We start from the raw sequence: 19,691 nt of genomic DNA on the forward strand, positions 1-19,691 counted from the left end.
AGCTCCCTGCTCTGGGGCCTCCTGGGGTCTTGAGGGGTTTTGGCAGCCAGGCTTGGCACCCACCATCTTTTCCTCAGCTTGGCCCTGCTGCGGGCGGCCTGCCTGCCTTCTGCCCACACTGCAGGCACCCTGTGACCCCAGCCTGCCTGCTCTGCGGGCCCTGCTGCCCTGTCCTCTCCCTGGCTAGCCCCCAGTACAAGCAAGACAAGAAAAAAGAGAGTGGGATTGCAGGAACTGGGTACCAGTTTGTTCCAGCCCCTCCTTGTAGCTCCTCTGTTGGGTGCGGGTCCCCCATTCTGTGGCTCCCAACAGCTTCCTGCCTTGTCCGTTTCCAGCCAGACTGACAAGCCTTTAAAAAGAGTACGTCAGTGTCCCTAGTGTGTTTACCATCTTTTATGCCGGCCCCGAGGTGCTGGCCTCACTTTATAGACTGAGGGATTCTCGAAATTAACTGGCCCAAGGTCACACACACAGTAAGCTTCGGGCTCGAACCCAGGGCTCGGGGCGGCCTGTTTTCTCCGAGACTGCACTTGACCCCAAGTGTCGGGTTGGGTCTGGGGATACAGTCCTGGAGAGCGGAGCCGAGGCCCAGGCGCCCTGCCCGTGGGTGGGCAGGAGGGGCCTGGAGCAGCGCAGGTGCAAGCGGCGGGGTGGGCCCGCCGGGGCGGGGCGGAGGCGGCGGCCCCCGGCGGGGCGGGCCCGCGCGGGCGGCGGCGAGCGCTCCGCCGCTGCTGGCTGGCGAGCCCTGTGAGCGGGAGGCGCGGCGCGCAGCCCGGCCCGGGACCGAGCCGGGCGCCGAGCCGGCCACGGGAGGAGCGCAGGGCGCGGGGGCGGGCCCGGTCCAACCCGCCAGGCCGCGCCACGGGCACCGGCCCCGCGGCGCCCGGGCTCAGGCGCCCGCCGAGCGAAGACCGAGCGCGCCAGCGCGCGGAGCCGAGGCGTCGGGACATGCACCGAGCGGGAGGCGGCCGGCGTGGGCTCCGGGCGCGGGCGCAGCGACCCTTCCCCCCGGTGAGTGGCGGGCGGCGGGCGGGGGGCGCCAACTTCGCCGCCAACTTAGGTCTGGGCTCAGGCGCCGCGCAGGCAAGGACGACGGAGACAGACGCGGGACGACTGGGAGAGTCTGGCGGGCGCAGGGAGCCCGAGGAGGGGGCGGCCGGCGGCCCGGGACCCTTGGGGACCGAGCCTGGGGTTTGGAGCCGGGCGGGCGGAGAGGAGGTGAGGAAGAGAAGCCCAGGTAACAGGAGCGCGGCGGACTCGAGGAAAGGACGCGGGCGAGGCGCCCAAGACGTTCGTCTCCTGGGTCGCCGAGCCCTCCGGCTCCTAATTAGCCCGGCGCCGCCGCACCGTAGGGCAGGGGGCGCTGCGGGGACAAGGAGGCTGGGCTGCAAGGCCCCGCAACTGTTGCTGCTGGAAGCCAGGGGGAGGGTGGGGGAGCGGGGCCGGGAGCTGGGGTCATGGCTGGGATCGGCCAGAGCGAAGGGGGTTGGGGAGGGCACGGAGCAGAGAGCACGAAAGGGGGCTGTCGGTGGCTCCGCAGCCCGGCCCCTGCTTCCGGAGGTCTGCTGAGCACCTACTGCGCGCACCTGCCTTCACACCGCCACCGTTTCACCCGCTGTGAGTCCCCCAGGTCCTTCTTCCTCTCCTCCGCCTGGCAAAGCGCTCCCTCGACTGACCTCAGGGAATCAGTGTGGGCTTCACCCCTAGTGGGATCTTCCCAAATCACCCGACACCCGGCAGACCCAGGCCCTGAGGGGCGGGAAAGGAAGGGTGGGCCTGGGAAGAGGACCAGGGGGAGCCGTGAGCCCCCGCGCCGTGGGCCCTGGCTGCCTCACCGACAGGTTGCCGCTGGTCTCCTGGGGCTTCGACCAGGATCCTCGACGGCGGGGAGGGAAGCCCCGGGCCTCCTGCTGTGGAAGGCAGTTTGTCCCTAGGCCTAGGCGGGCAGGGCCAGGGCCATGCGGAGACAAAGGCACCCAGCGGCCTGAAAATCACCAAAGGTGCGTCCCAAGATCCATCAAAAGACCCTCCTGGGTGATCGGTTCCCGTCGGGCTCTGAGACACACCCCACAGGTCCCAGCCCGTCCCCGGCCCTCCGGCCCTCCGGAGGTGGCACAGCCCCCGCTCAGACCTGACCCAGGCCGTTGAGAAATTGAGGAAAGGAACTTCGAGTTGGGGCTCTATGTCCGAGCCCGTCTAGTTTCTGGCGGCTAGTCAGATTTGAGGCCACTCCTGAACTCCGTACTAGGAACTGGAGCAGGAACGTACTGGGGTCCGGGTAGGCCGGGAACCGGACTCCTGGGTTCGCCCTGGGGCAGGCCTGGGTCCGTACCCATCCACAGCCTCGCCTGCCAGGTGAGCTCGGCGCCCCGCGCCGCAGGGCTTGGGGTGGTGACCCAGCTTGAGGGCAGTGGGCACGGGGAGTCTGGGAGCCGAGGACGCCCGCAGAGGGTAGCAGCAAGGCGGGGGGCGCGGAGTGCGTGGTGCCCAGTTTGGCCGCCAGGAGGCGTGGCGCTGGTCCCTGCCGCCCGGAGTCGCCGCCGCCGCCGCCGCATCGCGAGTGTCCTTGAGCCGCGGGTGACGGTGGCTCTCGTCGCTCGCGCCCCCTCCTCCCGCGGGGGGGAGCCTGATGCCACGTTCCCTATGAATTATTTATCGCTGGCCTAAAAATACCCCGAACTTCACAGCCCGAGTGTAAGAGATTCCCCCGGGGGGTCCGGGCGAAATCAGCGGGGAGGGGGGAGTTAGTCTTGGAGGAGGGAGACCTCGGTGCCCGCGCCAGTGGGGGCAGGATGGAGGGGTGGTCTTCTCGCCTGACGCCTGGGTTCGGGTTTTAGCTCGGCAAAAGGGAGGGGGGGGAAACCCGACGGCCGAGCCGAGGCGGCTCACCCGGAGGGCAGAGGCTCCAGAGGAGCCGCGCAGCCGGGGTCCCTCGGCTCCCGGGAAGCAGCGAGGCTGGTGGGTGGGGCCGACTCCCGGGACCCGAGGCTCCTGGCCTGGGAGAGGGGGCCGCCGTCAGCGGTCTGGAGTGTGAGTGTGTGTGCACGTCCGTGTGCGGGAACCGCGGGAGATTGGGGGAGCAGGGAGGGCAGAGGCGCCCTAAGCCGATGGAAGTGCTCCTCCGGCTGGGCTGTTCGAGGTGACGCAGAGTGTCCCGAAGCCCCACCATTGCCACCCTCCTCTGGGCTTTTTTGCAGCCCAGTGTTCATCACATATTAACAGCCCAGTTTGTGAAAGGCGTGGATGCCAAGTGGGTGGGCAGAGGTGTCCAGTCAACAGTCCCGTGTGGGCGCGGGCATTACAGAGGCTCACATTCCTGCCACTGGGCAGAATGACGGGAGCCATTGCAGAGGCTCCCCAACACAGGAGAGATGGGGGGGGCAGCTGGCCTAGAGCCAGACCCAGACCCTCTGGCTTCTCACCCGTGTGTCCAGAGCCTGGATGGAGTACGGCAGAACCTCTGTGGGAGAGGGATTTAGGGTGGGCTCTGAAAATTCTGGAATTTGTCATGTGGACAAGAGAGGAGGTGGGAAGAGGACATTCTAGCCTGAGGGAGCAGCAGAGCAAAGGCCGGGAGAGGAGGACAGGGGGGGCTGTCTGGCCACCAGACTGGTGAGAGTGTGGGGTCCACTGGGGGAGGACCGTTGGTTGGGGTCAGGGTGTGTGGGGTTCTATCCATGGACCAAGGTGTCTGGATGTCACCTGTGGGCACCAGGGAGCAGCTGTGCCTTTTGAGGAGAGGGCGGTGGCCAGAGGAATGTTTCAGGCCAGTGGCACAGGTGGGGAGGGAGGGGGGAGGCCCGGGGGAGGCAAGTGAGAGATGGGACCAGGCCAGGGCTTGGTGAGACCCTCCTGCCTTGTGGGGGAGGCTGGATGCCACGTGATTCCAGGGCTCTGGAGCCCAAATCTCTTGGGTCTGCCCGTTGCTATTTGAGGCTCACCTTCCCATCAGAGAGAATCTCTGGGGGCAGCACCCCCTCGGACTTGAGGGACGACCTGGTCCCTTCATCTAGAATCACATTGTCCAAGCAAAAAATTGAGATCCACATTAGAAAAAATTTAAAAAGTGGTGAAATGAATTCTAATGCTGTATTGCAGTTAACTCAATGTATTAAAAATATTTTCTCAGGGACTTTTCTTGTGGCTCAGTGGGTCAAGGATCCAGTGTTGTCACTGCAGCGGCTTGGGTCACTGCTGTGGCACCGGTTTGATTCCTGGCCTGGGGACTTCCTCAGGCCATGGGCCAAAAAATATTTTTTTTTCAACATGGAACCAGTGATAAGAATATGAATGAGATTTTGAAAAAATACTCAGCCTTCAATATCCAGCGTGTATTTTACACTTATAGCATACCTCAGTTTGGACCAGCCAGATTTAAGGGTCCAGCAGTTACACATGACTGGTGGGTGCTGTGTGGAACAGTGCAGGTCTGGAGTTCAGAGCTGGGAGGCAGAGGTGGGGGAGCTTCAGGCTTCCCAGAGGATGGGGAACCTGCAGGGATGGGCAGAGATGAGCACAGAGAGGATTTACAAATGGAGCGACAAGCACGACTGTGCCGTTTTCAGGCGGAATTTGGAATCTGATGGGAGGTAGCCACGGGCTCGGCATGCTGGGGGTCTAAGTCAGTGTCCTGGTAGACCATTCAAGGGGAAGACCTCAAGGGCACGAAAAATGAGTGATGTAATCCCTCCCCTGCCCAAAATCCTGTCTTCTCACCCTGAAATGAACCCAGGCCCAGCCTGGTCGCCCTCTGGTTCTTCCCCATTCAGAAGTTTTGTCGGGGATGAGATGGAGATGGAGAGGCTGGCAGAGCTGTGTCCAGTGGCCAGCCGGGAGGGGCAGCTGTATCTGTGGGCACCAGTCCCTGGCGTGGCTGTTGGTCCCAAGCCAAAGCAATGATCTTTAGCAGGGATATGCGTCAGGCCCTCGGGTTAGGCTAAAAAATCGCTCACATCAGCGATGTGAGTTCCCTGGTGGCCTAGCCGTTGAGGATCTGGCGTTGTTACTGCTGTGGTGTGAGTTGGATCCCTGGCCCTGGAAACAGCCAAAAAAAAAAAAAAAAAAAAAAATCCCTCACACCACCAATGGCCTTTGGAGGCAGCTCATGCGTGAGATACCTCATGGTTTCAGGTGACCCCAAGCTGTGACAAGTCGGTGGTGTCACGCTCTTGCTGTGGGAGAGCTGGTACTAACTGGGGCTTCGGGTGGGGGAGGGATGTCCAGTGTCCAGGAGGAGGGGCCTCTCTGCCAGGCGGGGTTATGCAAAGCAGGGCCCTTGGAGATGTTAGGTTCCGTTTAGGATGGAGGAGGGGTGTGTGTGTGTGTGTGTGTGTGTGTGTGCGCGCGCGCGCGCTACATGAGCTGCCTTCCTTCCCCCGGCTGTTGAGCTGTCGAAGCTGGATAAGGATGCTGATAACAGCCCTCGCACTGCTGCGAAGTAGGGCCTGTGATTACTGCCGGCAAGAAACCATGGCTCAGAGAGGCCAGGCAACTTCCCCAAGATCACACAGTTAGTACGTGGCAGAATCGGGGCTTGGACTCGGGTCTCTCTGACTCAAATCCCTACCCTTGGCACCAGATTAGCACTGGTGGTGTACCTTCCTGGGGAGGAACCCGGATGGGTGAGTTTCCACAGGCCTGGCCTCTCTCGCCAAGCATGTTATTCACAGTAGAATGGAAATAACCTATCCTGGCAGCGTTCTCCCCGGCCCCTGTCCTCTGGGCTGGGCATGGATGCTCAGCTAACCTCTCTGTCTCTTTCTCTTTGTCTGTGTCTGTCTGTCTGTTTCCCTCTTTCTCGGCCTCTCTCTGTGGAGGTTTCTCCCTCCTCTCTTTCATCCTCTGGATGCGTGTCCCTCTGCTGCTGGCCCCGCCTCCTCTCTGTCCCTTCGTCCTCTCTCCCCATGTCTCTGCCTCCCTTCCTCTGTGCCCATCCCGGTCTCTCTGCAGGACCCTCCGGTGGACATGGGTGGGGCCCTGGGGCCGGCCCTGTTGCTCACCTCACTCCTTGGGGCCTGGGCAGGGCCAGGCCCAGGGCAGGGCGAGCAGGCTCTGACGGTGGCCGTGGTGTTTGGCAGCTCGGGGCTGCCGCAGGCCCAGGCCCGTATCCGCCTGACTCCGCAGAGCTTCCTGGACCTGCCCCTGGAGATCCAGCCGCTCACCGTGGGGGTCAACAACACCAACCCCAGCAGTCTTCTCACCCAGATCTGCGGGCTCCTGGGCGCTGCCCACGTCCACGGCATCGTCTTTGAGGACAACGTGGGCACAGAGGCCGTGGCCCAGATCCTCGACTTCATCTCCTCCCAGACCCACGTGCCTATCCTCAGCATCAGTGGGGGCTCTGCTGTGGTCCTCACCCCCAAGGTGCCTGTTCACAGTCGTGCCCCTACATCCCTTGAGCCCGGAGCTGGGCTGGGGCTGGTGGAGTCGGGCTGAGTCTGGGCCAGGGAGACCCTTAGGTCCTGGGGAGCTGGGATTGGGTGGACCCAGGAAGGAGATGGGGGCTGAGGGAGGAGAAGGCGATGGAATTGAAAGTCCCATGTTCTAGAAGATAAACTTTCTGGGTTGCTTTCACATTTGTGTCTGGATGAAGGATGGGCAGGTGGCAAGTCCACCTCTGGTTCAGGGGCAGTCCTGGCCAGGACTTCTCCCTGCTTCTCTGGCCTTCCTTGATCAGGCTCCAGACCCAGGGACGAAGGGCCAGGCTGGGCATGGGATCTGATTTAGCTGACCAGCAGGTCACTGTCCATGGCCTAGGAGAGGCCTGCCCTCCCAGAATCTGCTGTCCTGTGGGTAAACACACATTCACCTGCAATCACAGCTGGGATCCGTGTCCTGGAGGAAAAGCACAGGATGCCATGAGGGTGCCTAATGGGGACCCTTCTGGGTTGGGGCTTGATCAGAGAAACCTGTTTAAAAAGTTTTTTTTTTTTTTTTTTTTTTTGGAGTTCCCGTCATGGCACAGTGGCCAACGAATCCGACTAGGAACCATGAGGTTGCGGGTTCGGTCCCTGCCCTTGCTCAGTGGGTTAACGATCTGGCGTTGCCGTGAGCTGTGGTGTAGGTTGCAGACGCGGCTCGGATCCCGCGTTGCATAGGCCTGTGGCTACAGCTCCGATTAGACCCCTAGCCTGGGAACCTCCATATGCCGCAGGAAGTGGCCCTAGAAAAGGCAAAAAGACAAAAGAAAAAAAGTCTTTTTTTTTTCTTTTGTCTTTTTGCTCTTTCTTTGGGCCGCTCCTGTGGCATATGGTGGTTCCCAGGCTAGGGGTCTAATCGGAGCTGTAGCCACTCACTGGCCTACGCCAGAGCCACAGCAACGTGGGATCCGAGCCACGTCTGCAACCTACACCACAGCTCACGGCAACGCCGGATCGTTAACCCACTGAGCAAGCCCAGGGACCGAACCCACAACCTCATGGTTCCTAGTCGGATTAGTTAACCACTGCACCACAACGGAAACTCCTTTTTTTGCTTTTTTTTTAAAGGGCTGCACCTGTAGCATATGGAAGGTCCCAGGCTAGGGGTCGAATCAGAGCTGCAACTGCCAGCCTACACCACAGCCACAGCAACTCAGGATCCAAGCCGCACCTTCGACCTACACCAGAGTTTACGGCAACCCCAGATCCTTAACCCACTCAGCGAGGCCAGGGATCAAACCCATGTCCTCATGGATACTAGTTGGGTTGGTAACCCACTGAGCCACAATGGGAACTCTGTGTTTTTAATGATGGGGGATTTTAGTCATTCATAAAAGCAGAAGAGAATAGGAGTTCCCACTGTGGTGCAGTTGGTTAGGAATCCGACTGCAGCAGCTCAGGTTGCTATGGAGGTGCATGTTCGATTCCCTGCTGGGAGCAGTGGGTTAAAGGATCCAGCGCTGCTGCAGCTGCCATGTAAGTTGAAGCTGTAGCTCAGATTCAGTCTCTGACCTGGGAACTTCCATAGGCTTCAGTTGTGGCCATAAAAAAAAAAAGTAGGCTATAATGACCCCACGTACCCCTCACCCACCCCTGGCTGACCATGCCTCACCTTTACCTCCATTCCCCCTCTTCTGCATTATTCTGAAACAAAGCCCAGACATAATATTTATTCCATCCATAAACACTTCAGTACACATCTCCAGATAATAGGGCTTTAAAATAATAAAACCACTGTATATAAATAAAAATCCTTAACATCATAAAATATCCAGGCAGTCTCATAAATGTCATAAACGTTTATTTTCAAGTCTGTTGGCTCCACTCGGGAGCCAAATTGTGTTCCCACGTGGCAATTGGTTGGTATGACTTCCGAGTCTCCATGTCAAAGTTTCTCCTTCCCCTTTTTTCTTTGCGATTTGTTTGCTGAAGGAACTGGGGTACTTGCCCCATAGAGTTTTCTCAGGGTTTCTTTTTTAAAAGATTGGGACAGTGGCAGTGGGGCGAAATCCTGGAGGAGCTGTGGTGGCATCAGGGAGCCCACAGTTAGGAGAGGACAGTGCTGGCCCAGGCTCAAGTTGGCAGTGTGGTGGCCGGAGGCAGTGGAGAGGAGGAACTTTCTCATCCCCAGGGCTCCGTGGACGGTACTTGCCTTTGGGCTCTCAGCTCGGTGGTTCTCCACCCTTACAGCGCTTTAGAAAAATACAGGAGTTCCCGTCGTGGCGCTGAGCTGTGGTGTAGGTCGCAGATGTGGCTCGGATCCTGCGTTGCTGTGGCTGTGGTGTAGGCCGGCAGCTACAGCTCCGATTGGACCCCTACCTGGGAACCTCCACATGCCGCAGGTGGGGCCCCAAAAAGAAAAAAACAGTGCAGACTCCCAGCGTATGATCTCTGAGATTCGCATGCAGTTGGTCTCGGCTGGTGGGCTCAGGAGGCGTCTGAGGAGCTTGTTGGAATACAGGTTCCTGGGGTCAGGCTCCGAGATTCCGATCCAGTTGGTGTGCATTGTGCCCCAGAATCTGCATTTCCAACAAGCTCCCTGGTGACGCTGCTGCTGGTGGTCAGCGGTCCAGCATTGGTTCAGTGGGGGCCGGGCACGAATTCTTCAAAAAGGTCTCCAAGGAGATTCTAATGGGCCGCAGGCGGGGCGGGGCGGGGCAGTTTTCGCCCCGCCCCCACTCAGCCCCACCCCGCCCCGCCCCCAGGAACCGGGCTCCGCCTTCCTGCAGCTGGGCGTGTCCCTGGAGCAGCAGCTGCAGGTGCTGTTCAAGGTGCTGGAGGAGTACGACTGGAGCGCGTTCGCCGTCATCACCAGCCTGCACCCGGGCCACGCGCTCTTCCTCGAGGGCGTGCGTGCCGTCGCCGACGCCAGCTACCTGGGCTGGCGGCTGCTGGACGTGCTTACGCTGGAGCTGGGCCCCGGCGGGACCCGCGCGCGCACCCAGCGCCTGTTGCGCCAGATCGACGCCCCGGTGTTGGTGGCCTACTGCTCACGCGAGGAGGCCGAGGTGCTCTTCGCCGAGGCGGCGCAGGCCGGCCTGGTGGGGCCCGGGCACGTGTGGCTGGTGCCCAACCTGGCTCTGGGCAGTACCGACGCGCCCCCCGCCGTCTTCCCCGTGGGCCTCATCAGCGTCGTCACCGAGAGCTGGCGCCTCAGCCTGCGCCAGAAGGTCCGCGACGGCGTGGCCATCCTGGCCCTGGGCGCCCACAGCTACCGGCGCCAGCACGGCGCCCTTCCCGCCCCGGCTGGGGACTGCCGCAGCCACCCCGGGCCCGTCAGCCCTGCCCGGGAGGCCTTCTACAGGTTGGCACCTGCTCGGGGCACGGGAGTGAGGGGGGCGCTTCAGGGAACCTGGTGGCGGTGAGCTTGGGCTCACTGGCCACAACCTCACTAGCTCTGTGCCCGGGGATAAGTCACCTCACCTCTCTGGGTCTTCATTTCTTAAGTTGAGAACAGAGCGGGGTGTGAGGGTGTGGCAAGGATTTCGGGGAGACAGAACAGCAAGTACACAAATGGTACCTGTTGTGGGGGGAGGGGGCGTCTGGCCCTGGGCAGGGGTGCAGGCAGAGCTAAGGGGACTTTGGCTTCTGCTCCCTCACAGGCACCTACTCAATGTCACCTGGGAGGGCCGGGACTTCTCCTTCAGCCCTGGTGGGTACCTGGTCCAGCCCACCATGGTGGTGATCGCCCTCAACCGGCACCGCCTCTGGGAGATGGTGAGAAGGGGGTGAGCCCAGGGGCCCTCGGTATCCTTTCATTTGTCCCCCCTTCTTGTCACATAGCTGAGTGAAGAGTCTTTTCTGTCCCTTATCCAGCTCCTCATCCTTCAGGTCTCAGATGAAACATCTCCACTGAGAAACCTTCCAGGGCCCCCGGCGGGGGGGTGAGGCACCTCTGCTCTTGGCCCCCACCACACCCTGGCCTCCTTTCACTATAGAATCTATCAGGCACTCTGATGACATAGTCCTGCCTCTGGAGGAGTAGCTCACAGCTGTGCCACTGAACATGAAAACAAGTAGAATTTGGGGAGACCATTGCTGAAGGAGAAATGTTTGCAAAGCATTGTGGGAGTAGAGAGAAGGGGCAGAAATTAGTGTTGTCTTCAAAAGAGGAAACTGGGAAAGGTGTCACAGAAATTGGGACATTTGGGCTGGGCTATAGATGGTTGAGTAGGAGCCCACCGGGGGGGAATGCTAGCTTGGAAGAGACAGAGGAGAAGGAGGGTTTAGGGCATTTTTAAGTGATATGTTTGAGGGTGTGGGGACTAGGAAAGAAGGGTGGTGGGATGATGGAGAGAAGTTGGACTTGAGCTCCAAGGGCCTTGAGTGCTGGGCTAAGGACTTTATATGGAGGTCAAGCGACCAAGTGTGGTGAGACAGGCTCAGGTCTGGGCTTTAGGAAGGTGCCCTGAGCCAGCGGCTGTGTGGAAACTGGAGTGGAATGTGCAGGGACCAGAGGCTAAGGGAGACTGCAAGGAGGCCTCCTTTCCAGCCACGCCAGCCCCTTGCCCCAACTCTCCTGTTGTCCAAATGTTCCTGCCCCAGGCTCTGCTCTGTCCTGCCCCAAGCATCCCTAGATGAGGGAGGGGGGGTTCCTGGCCCTGGGAGGCCCCACCCAGAGGTCCCATCTGTGGGAGGAGGGGGTGGAAGTAGGGCTGAAGGTCACGGCTGAGGCTGGTCACCCTCTGCAGGTGGGGCGCTGGGACCATGGCATTCTCCACATGAAGTATCCGGTGTGGCCTCGCTACAGCGCCTCCCTGCAGCCCGTGGTGGACAGCCGGCACCTGACGGTGGCCACGCTGGAAGAGCGACCTTTTGTCATCGTGGAGAGCCCTGATCCTGGCACTGGCGGCTGCGTGCCCAACACGGTGCCCTGCCGCCGGCAAAGCAATCACACCTTCAGGTCTGCGAGAACACACGGGGGGCCCGGTGTGAGCCACGTGCTGGCGGGCGTCGTGTGTGTCTCCTGCTCGGGTGTGGGGGCGGGCAGGGGCCCGCGTGCCGGGTGGGGAGGGGCTGCTGGCTCTGAGTCCGGGTGGTCTCTTGGCGGCAGCAGCGGTGACGCGGCGCCCTACACCAAGCTTTGCTGTAAGGGCTTCTGCATTGACATCCTCAAGAAGCTGGCCAAGGTGGTCAAGTTCTCCTACGACCTGTACCTGGTGACCAACGGCAAGCACGGCAAGAGGGTGAGCGGCGTGTGGAACGGCATGATCGGGGAGGTAGGCCCGCCCCCAGGCCGCCCGCCTGCTGCCCCGGCCCCCCCTCCATCAGCCACCCACAGGTGGGGTGTTTCCCCCTGTGCAGGGAATCAGTCAGGGTGGGATCCAGACCCAGCTCCCAGGGGTCTCCGAGCTGGCAGGGGGACTGTGCGGTCCCCAGCGATGGCCCCTGGGAGCTCAGTCGTGACAGTGGAGCTCTGAGGACCCCAGGTGGGAACAACAGATTCTGCTGGTGGGTGCTGGGAGGGGGCCGGGAGGGGAGTGCGGGGGGCGCCCCAGCCTGGGGGAGCCCCTCCTCCGACCCGGGCGTGCCCCCCAGGTCTACTACAAGCGGGCGGACATGGCCATTGGCTCCCTCACCATCAACGAGGAGCGCTCCGAGATCGTGGACTTCTCGGTGCCCTTCGTGGAGACGGGCATCAGCGTGATGGTGGCACGCAGCAACGGCACCGTCTCCCCCTCGGCCTTCCTGGGTGCGGCTCGGCGTGGGCGGTTGGGGTGCCGAGGGGCCCGAGAAGTGGGTGTGTGGCGGTGCGGTGCCTGGCACCAGCCCTCAGAGGGCAAGCACTGCAGCCTTGGGTGCCTCAGAGGCTGGCCAGAGGGGACATGTCGCCGTTCTGTCCTGAGCCTGGGTGAGGGTGGGGGACAGGGTAACTGGATAAAAGGTGACACCATTGTGAGGGACAGGGAAACCAGGAAGTCAGGCTGGCATCAGGAGGTGCCTAGTGGCCGGAACACTGGAACTAAGGGAGGATATCCATGCCAGTTTCGACTTGATTAGAAAGTCACCATTGCTGGGCCAGCTCCCCAGTACCAGGCCCCATGCTAGTTGCTGGGATCTGGTCGTAGTCCTGGCCTTCCCAGAGCACCCAGTCCTGAGGTCAGATGGGATTTGCAGTGTGGGGTGGTCCAGAGAGCAGTAAGGACAGGTGAGTCCTTTGGCCGGGAGCCGAGCAGGGAATCCTAGGTCTGCCCCTTCCTGCGGTGTGGCCTTTGGTAGGTTACTGAACCTCTCTGAGCAGGGTTCCTCAGCCACAGGGAAGGCAACAGACTCCACTTCACAGGATGGGCGTTGCATCAAAAGGAGCCAAGGCCTTTGGCAGCAATGACGTCTCACTTACAGAGACTGAAATGATTTTGTCAAAAACCTCAGGTTGGTCTCCGCAGCCCCTTAGGCCTTGGTGTCTGTGTCAGTAGGATGAGGAGGAAGACGACTTCGGAGCTCTGATTTCAGGCAGAACAGCAGCTCACCCAGGCTGGGCAGGCAGGGGCGTTCCAGACCCGGAGTGTCATCAGCAGCGGTGCCGGCCGCCAGGGAGGAGAGCTTGCCCAAGTGGCTTCGCAGGGGCCGGGGGGCGGCGGGGATGGAGGAGCTCGCAGGCTGGGGGCTGGGAGAGGAAAGGGAAGAAGCTGGGCCGTAGACCCTCTTTGGTGAAGGGCAGTGGGGGGAAGAGGGAGATGAGAGCCAGGGGCCATGTGGCATCACCGGGAGGTTTCCTAGGGTGGGTGATGGGACTCTGTCCCAGGGCAGATGGAGCAGGGAGACCAAGAATGCTGGCCAGCCTGACCTCCCGGGGTCGGGGGTCTCCCCTGGGGCTCCATTGCTCTGAGAATCAGAGACCCCTCGGTTCAGTCCGCGAGGTTGACAGTCCTGCTTTGACCACGTGGCCCCGCCTGTCTGCACCTGGCACTCGTGCGCTGCGGGTGCAAGGACCGCGCCGAGGCCTCTGATCCCCTCCCTCTGTTGGCAGAGCCCTACAGCCCCGCCGTGTGGGTGATGATGTTTGTCATGTGTCTCACCGTGGTGGCCATCACCGTCTTCACGTTTGAGTACTTCAGCCCCGTCAGCTACAACCGGAACCTCACCAGCGGCAAGAGTAAGCTCCCGGCCTGGGCCTGGGCGGAGGGGTGGGCTCAGGGCTCTGGGGGCCTTTCAGAGAACCCCGGATCCTGCAGGGGGCCAATCCGATACATGGGAGACAAGCACGGGGAGTTGGCCTGCCCTGGGGTGGGCATGACCAGAGATGGGTCCCTAACCCTGGCCCCAGCCGAGACACAGCCATGGAGTGGGGGGGGGGCTGAAACCTGAGCCCCTCTGGGCGGGGCACGGGGGGCCCCCAGCATCCATCCTCTGGCCCCCAGAGTCCGGAGGCCCGTCCTTCACCATTGGCAAGTCCGTGTGGCTGCTGTGGGCTCTGGTCTTCAACAACTCGGTGCCCATCGAGAACCCCCGGGGCACCACTAGCAAGATCATGGTCCTGGTCTGGGCCTTCTTCGCCGTCATCTTCCTCGCCAGCTACACCGCCAACCTGGCCGCCTTCATGATCCAGGAGCAGTACATCGACACCGTGTCTGGCCTCAGTGACAAGAAGGTTCTGGAGCCGAGGCTGTGGGAGGGTCGGGGGATGCCACTGGCAGGGGCAGGCCTTGGGTGGGACATGGGGCAGTTGGAATCAGCGGAATTTGAACTGGAGGCAGGAGGAGGAAGGAGTCAGGGAGCCTGGTGTGAATGGCTCGGGTCCACTGACAAAGTGGTCTTGAGTAGGTCTCTTCCTGTCCCGGCCTCAGTTTCCCCATCTGTAAGACCCAGGCGTGGCCTGGCCTGTCTCTAAGACCATTCTGCCCTGGCCCTGCAAGTCTGGTCTACGGGGATGGGGTCGGGGCATCGGCGCCTGGAAGGTGGGGGGAAGGATTCCAAATGGTGCTGCCTCTGCCCGCAGTTTCAGCGGCCGCAAGATCAGTACCCACCCTTCCGCTTTGGCACAGTGCCCAATGGCAGCACGGAGCGGAACATCCGCAGCAACTACCGCGACATGCACACCCACATGGTCAAGTTCAACCAGCGCTCGGTGGAGGACGCGCTTACCAGCCTCAAGATGGGGTGGGTCCCGCAGTCCTGCACCCACCCTCTGACTCTCTCTACCCACATGTCTCCCCGAGAGACCCCAGGTGGGGATAGTGAGACTGGCTTGTCCTGTAGGCCTCCCGGGGAGGGGGCGAGGAGGGCTTGGGGCAGAGTAAAGCCTGAGTGGATGCCCACCAGAGCCCAGAGACGCAGCTTTGGTATTGACCAGGGATCAGCCTTGCCGGGAAGTGTTGATTATTGACCTTCTTGGAGTCTCGCTGGGCTGGGCAGGGAGGGTGTCTCCTCTGCAGGCAGGGAGCCCCTAGCCTCTCTGAGGAGGGTAGGTGGGGCTCCGAAGCTACGGTGGGAGTCTTCGCTGCATCTAGTACCCAAGGGAACCAGAGGAGGCTCTGCCCACCCATCCTCCTGGGCAGTGGCCAGTGGGCTCACGTGGCCCAGACCCCGGTCAGGCCCCAGCTTTGGTGCCCTGCACCCCACGTGATCCCTGGCCTGAGGGCTCAGCCTCTCCCCAGGAAGCTGGATGCCTTCATCTATGACGCTGCTGTCCTCAACTACATGGCGGGCAAGGATGAGGGCTGCAAGCTGGTCACCATTGGCTCCGGCAAGGTCTTTGCCACCACCGGCTATGGCATCGCCATGCAGAAGGACTCCCACTGGAAGCGGGCCATAGACCTGGCGCTCCTGCAGTTCCTGGGGGACGGTGGGTGCAGCCACTGGTGGGGGCTGAGACGGGTCCAGGGTGGGCCACAGACCCTGGGGTTGAGATAGCTGCTGGCTGGCTGGTCAGCGTCTCCACCACGGTTCTTGGAGTTCCCAGGGCCTGTGGGCAGGGAGAAAGGTCCCTGGGTGTGAGAGGCTGGCGTGGTGGCTGGGTGGGGAGTTTTAGGGGCAGCTGGATGGAGACCTGGGCAGGGAGCAGGAATCAGAGTTGGGAAACGCCTGCAGGAGGAGAAGACAGGAGGCGCTCAGGCTGCACAGTGGGGGCTGGGAATGTCTGAACTCCTTTATTTCCCCCCAGGACCCGAACCCTCCTCTTCCATCTTGAAATGACCCAGGGTAGTGCTAAGGGCCAGCCTCGTCCTAGAGCCTGGACCCGGGCTTGCCTTGGTATCAGGGGCTCACGTGTGTGAACAGTCTAGTGGGCCTGCCCCAAAACCCAGCCCTGTTAGATAAATAACCGTCTGGGAGTTCCTGTCATGGCTCAGTGGTTAATGAACCCAACTAGGAACCATGAGGTTGCGGGGTCAATCCCTGGCCTTGCTCAGTGGGTTAAGGATCTGGCGTTGCCATGAGCTGTGGTGTAGGTCGCAGATGCGGCTCTGATCTGGCATTGGTGTGGCTCTGGCGTAGGCCAGTGAGTGGCTACAGCTCCGATTAGACCCCTAGCCTGGGAACCTCCATATGCTGTGGGTTCGGCCCTAGAAAAGACAGAAAGACAAAACAACAACAACAACAAAAAACAAAACCCAAAAAACCATCTGGCTTTCCATCAGGGCCGTAGCATATTGCAAGTGATAACGATGAAGTGTCTGCACCCTCCTCAGAGGCCTCGGCCTTTGGTCTCTGTGTGCCCAGCTCCATGCCTGGCCCGGAGATGATCAATAAGTGACGAATAAATGAATGATAAGATGCACCCAGTCAATAAGCCTCTCCTGGGCAAGGGGAGCGCGGGGATGTCAAAGGCTGGCATTTCCCGCCAGCTCCCACTCTGCTCTCTTCTCTTCCTGCTCATTGATGCCTCCTACCTCCAGTCCTCTCCCTGCCAGGCTGGATATCTGTGTGGTCCTACAGGGGCTGGTACGCTGGCCCCAGACCCTCCTTACTCCAGGCTTGGGTGAACACTGGGAGGGTCCTTCCTGAGCCAGGTGTGCCCCCCCCCCCTCTAGGGGAGACCCAGAAGCTGGAGACGGTGTGGCTCTCGGGGATCTGCCAGAACGAGAAGAACGAGGTGATGAGCAGCAAGCTGGACATCGACAACATGGCGGGCGTCTTCTACATGCTGCTTGTAGCCATGGGGCTGGCCCTGCTGGTCTTCGCCTGGGAGCACCTGGTGTACTGGAAGCTGCGCCACTCGGTGCCCAACACATCCCGGCTGGACTTCCTGCTGGCTTTCAGCAGGGTGGGTGACCACCCTGCCCTAGACAGACCCAGCCTCAGGGGCACCAACCCAGCTGAGCTAGCGCTGGCCACCACCCCATTTACAGATATAAAAACTGAGGTCCAGAGAGGTGCCAGCATCACACAGCAGATGAGAAGCAGAGCCCCTCTCCAAAAGGCAGGGCAGGACTTTGGAGCCAGGTTGACCAGGGTTCAAATCCTCACTGCCATTTACAAGCTGTCTGACTTTAGGAGGAGTTAACCTCTCCCAGCTGCCCAGAATAAGCGCTTGACAAATGTTAATTGTTTCCTGGGAATGAGAGATGCTCAGGCTGTGGCTTCCCACTGGGGCGGGGCGGGGCGGTCCCGGAGAGGAGGGCGCCGCTCATGGCATGTCTGTCCCCTCCCTACCGCCCAGGGCATCTACAGCTGCTTCAGCGGCGTGCAGAGCCTGGCCAGCCCCGCGCGGCCGCCCAGCCCGGACGTGACGGCCAGCTCAGCCCAGGCCAGCGTGCTCAAGATGCTGCAGGCGGCACGCGACATGGTGACCTCAGCGGGCGTGAGCAGCTCCCTGGACCGCGCCACGCGCACCATCGAGAGCTGGGGCGGCGGCGGCGGCCGCCGTGCGCCCCCGTCGCCCGCCTGCCCCGGCCCGCGGCCACCCACCCCCAGTCCTGCCCGCGATCCGAGCCCCACGGGTCGGGGGCCACCAGGCGGGAGTCGCGCCGCGCTGGGGCGCAGGGTCCCGCAGCCCCCGGGCGGCCCCCCGACGTCCGAGCCCTCCCTCCCCGACGTCTCGCGGGCGTCGGGCTGGCGGGCCCGGGAGGCGCGGTGGCCAGTGCGGGCCGGGAGCGGCTGCCGGCGCTTCTCGGCCTCCGAGCGGCGCGCGCTCCCGGAGCGCCCCCTGTCGCCGGATCGCTGCCACTACAGCTCCTTCCCTCGAGCCGACCGGTCTGGGCGCCCCTTCCTCCCGCTCTTCCCGGAGCCCCCGGAGCCCGAGAACCTGCCGTTGCTCGGGCCGGAGCAGCTGGCCCGGCGGGAGGCCCTCCTGCGCGCGGCCTGGGCCCGGGGGTCGCGCCCGCGCCACGCTTCCCTGCCCAGCTCGGTGGCCGAGACCTTCGCCCGGCCCAGCTCGGGGCCCGCCCGCTGTGCCCGCCAGGCCTGCGGGCGCTTGACGCAGGCGCAGTCGATGCGGCTGCCGTCCTACCGCGAGGCCTGCCAGGAGGCGGTGTGGGCAGGGGCCCTCGCCTGGCCGCACGGACCGCACGCCTGCCTCCACGCCCATGCCCACCTGCCACTTTGCTGGGGCGCTGTCTGCCCTCACCTCCCACCCTGTGTCAGCCACGGCCCCTGGCTCCCTGCAGCTTGGCGGCCTCCGGGGCACAGGGACAGGACCCTAGGGCTGAGCACAGGCTACAGGGACAGTGGGGGGCTGGAAGAGGTCAGCAGGGTGGCCTGTGGGGTGCACGGCTTCCCCCGACCTTGCGCCTGGAGGCGGATCTCCAGCTTGGAGTCAGAAGTGTGAGGAAGGAGTCAGCTACTTTGGTTCCTGGGCAGCTGGAGTCTCCGCGTGGCCCTGCCAGCTTTCAGGGTCAGATAGGCTCAGGCTTTTATGGCTTCTGCCATGAAATTCTGGCCATTAGAGACCCAGTGACAGATGATGTCTTCATGGTCATTTTGGCGACCTCAGTAGCCTCAGGTACTGCTGTGGGCTGGGCTTTTGCTATCTTCTTATGCAAAACCCTTCCCAACTGGCCTGGAGTCACTGGGTGCAGTGGAGGCTCCCTGCCTGCTGGGAGCTGGTCCCCAGTCATGGCTGCTGGGGCTTTGGTGTGAGAGCACAGAGGCTGGAACTTGGCGTTGGGGCCGGGGCTGGGCCATCCTGCTCCTTGCTCCAGCTGCCTGGAGTTTCTTGTCCTCAGAATGCTGGGACATTAAACAAACCTTTTACAACTCCCTGATCCTGGCTGCCTCATTCTGCATCCATGGAGGGGGCACACCAAGCCTGTAGGCAACAGGAGAATCATGGGAGTATCCCAGGTGGGCAGCTTCCTTTGTGGGCATATCCAGGAGGCAAGGCTGAGAGAGGGCTCCAGGCAGCAGAAGCCACTTGATATTCAGTGCCAGCTCCAGCCCACCGTGGTGCCAAATGTGACAAATGTACTCAGATGGGGGCTCTGGTGGTGATGGATGGAGTTCATCCTTCAGTCTCCTTGAAGAGAATGGCTCCTGCCAGGGGTCCCCATGGGAGCCTGACAACGTCAAGGTAGAAACGGCAAGGAGGTCTGTTGGGGGGACCTGCTGGGCTCTCCTGGGTCCTGGCCAACTGTATTCGCTCCCTGGTGGATGGACAGGGCTCGGAATGCCTGCTGTCTCTGGAAGCCCGGCCCAGGGGGCTTCTGGGGTCGGGCATGGCTCAGCCTTGCTGGCACTGGGATGCCTCAGGAGGGAGGGAGCTCCAGGTCAGAGAATCTGTCCCCCATCTTTGTCCTCCCTCTGTGGTGCCCATCCCCACCTACTTCCTCTGTCACATGTCACTGGCTGTGACCCATCTAAAAAGACAACTCTTGCATCCTCAGTGCTTTCACATCCGTGATTACTTTCAACCCCACAACAACTGAAGCAAGTGTTCATTTTTCCTTTCCTTCTGCAAACACGGTGAGCATGACTGGCACCGTCAGAGCCTTTTCTAACTGTAACCAGTGTAGCCTGAGGCCTCACTACCCTCGACAGTTTGGGTGAAGCAGGGCAGAAAGGAGCTCCGCGTAGTAGGGAGGAGGCGGGGGGCCAAGCTGAATGCCCCCACCATGCGCAGCTGCTGCCCAATGTCCTTTCCCACACAGCTGCTTGCTGGCTCCCAGGAAGCTCAATCCCTTCTCCGGGCTCCAAGCACCCCCGGGGTTGAGGCCACGAAAACTGGAAGCTTTTTGTTTGGTTTGAGGGGTGAGAGCAGCTGAAATGGAGTGGGGGTAATTTCTAATACTCCTCCACTCCTGGCAGGCGAGCCTGACAACCCCAAGAATGGGTGGCTCTGGTCCATGACCATCAGTTTCAAGTTCTCTGCCTGGGGATTTTCAAGGATCCAGGATT

General features: G+C 61.6%; 1 protein-coding gene across 5 annotated transcripts; it reads left to right on the plus strand.

Annotated features, from left to right (window-relative positions):
- Window positions 1-868: 868 nt before the first annotated feature.
- Window positions 869-18,555, plus strand: GRIN2C (glutamate ionotropic receptor NMDA type subunit 2C). 5 transcript variants are annotated; one of them, XM_084983489.1, is made up of 13 exons: window positions 869-1,011; window positions 5,950-6,363; window positions 9,125-9,723; window positions 10,022-10,136; window positions 11,111-11,322; window positions 11,473-11,638; window positions 11,958-12,111; window positions 13,390-13,515; window positions 13,781-14,010; window positions 14,359-14,519; window positions 15,017-15,204; window positions 16,391-16,623; window positions 17,020-18,555. In XM_084983489.1, the coding sequence occupies exons 1-13, from the start codon at window positions 949-951 to the stop codon at window positions 18,124-18,126; spliced, it is 3,768 nt and encodes a 1,255-aa protein (XP_084839615.1). In that variant the 5' UTR covers window positions 869-948; the 3' UTR covers window positions 18,127-18,555. The 5 variants fall into 5 exon arrangements, with proteins under 5 accessions (XP_084839615.1, XP_084839617.1, XP_084839616.1 ...); XM_084983491.1 differs by having other exon boundaries at window positions 11,473-11,605; XM_084983490.1 differs by having other exon boundaries at window positions 11,476-11,638.
- The last annotated feature ends 1,136 nt before the right edge of the window (window positions 18,556-19,691 follow it).

Source organism: Sus scrofa, chromosome 12, assembly GCF_054392235.1.
Source record: "Sus scrofa isolate SSC_HxYL_T2T_F1_AM1 chromosome 12, Sscrofa_HxYL_maternal_Yorkshire_Landrace_v2.0, whole genome shotgun sequence".
In the NCBI taxonomy this organism is placed as follows: domain Eukaryota; kingdom Metazoa; phylum Chordata; class Mammalia; order Artiodactyla; family Suidae; genus Sus; species Sus scrofa.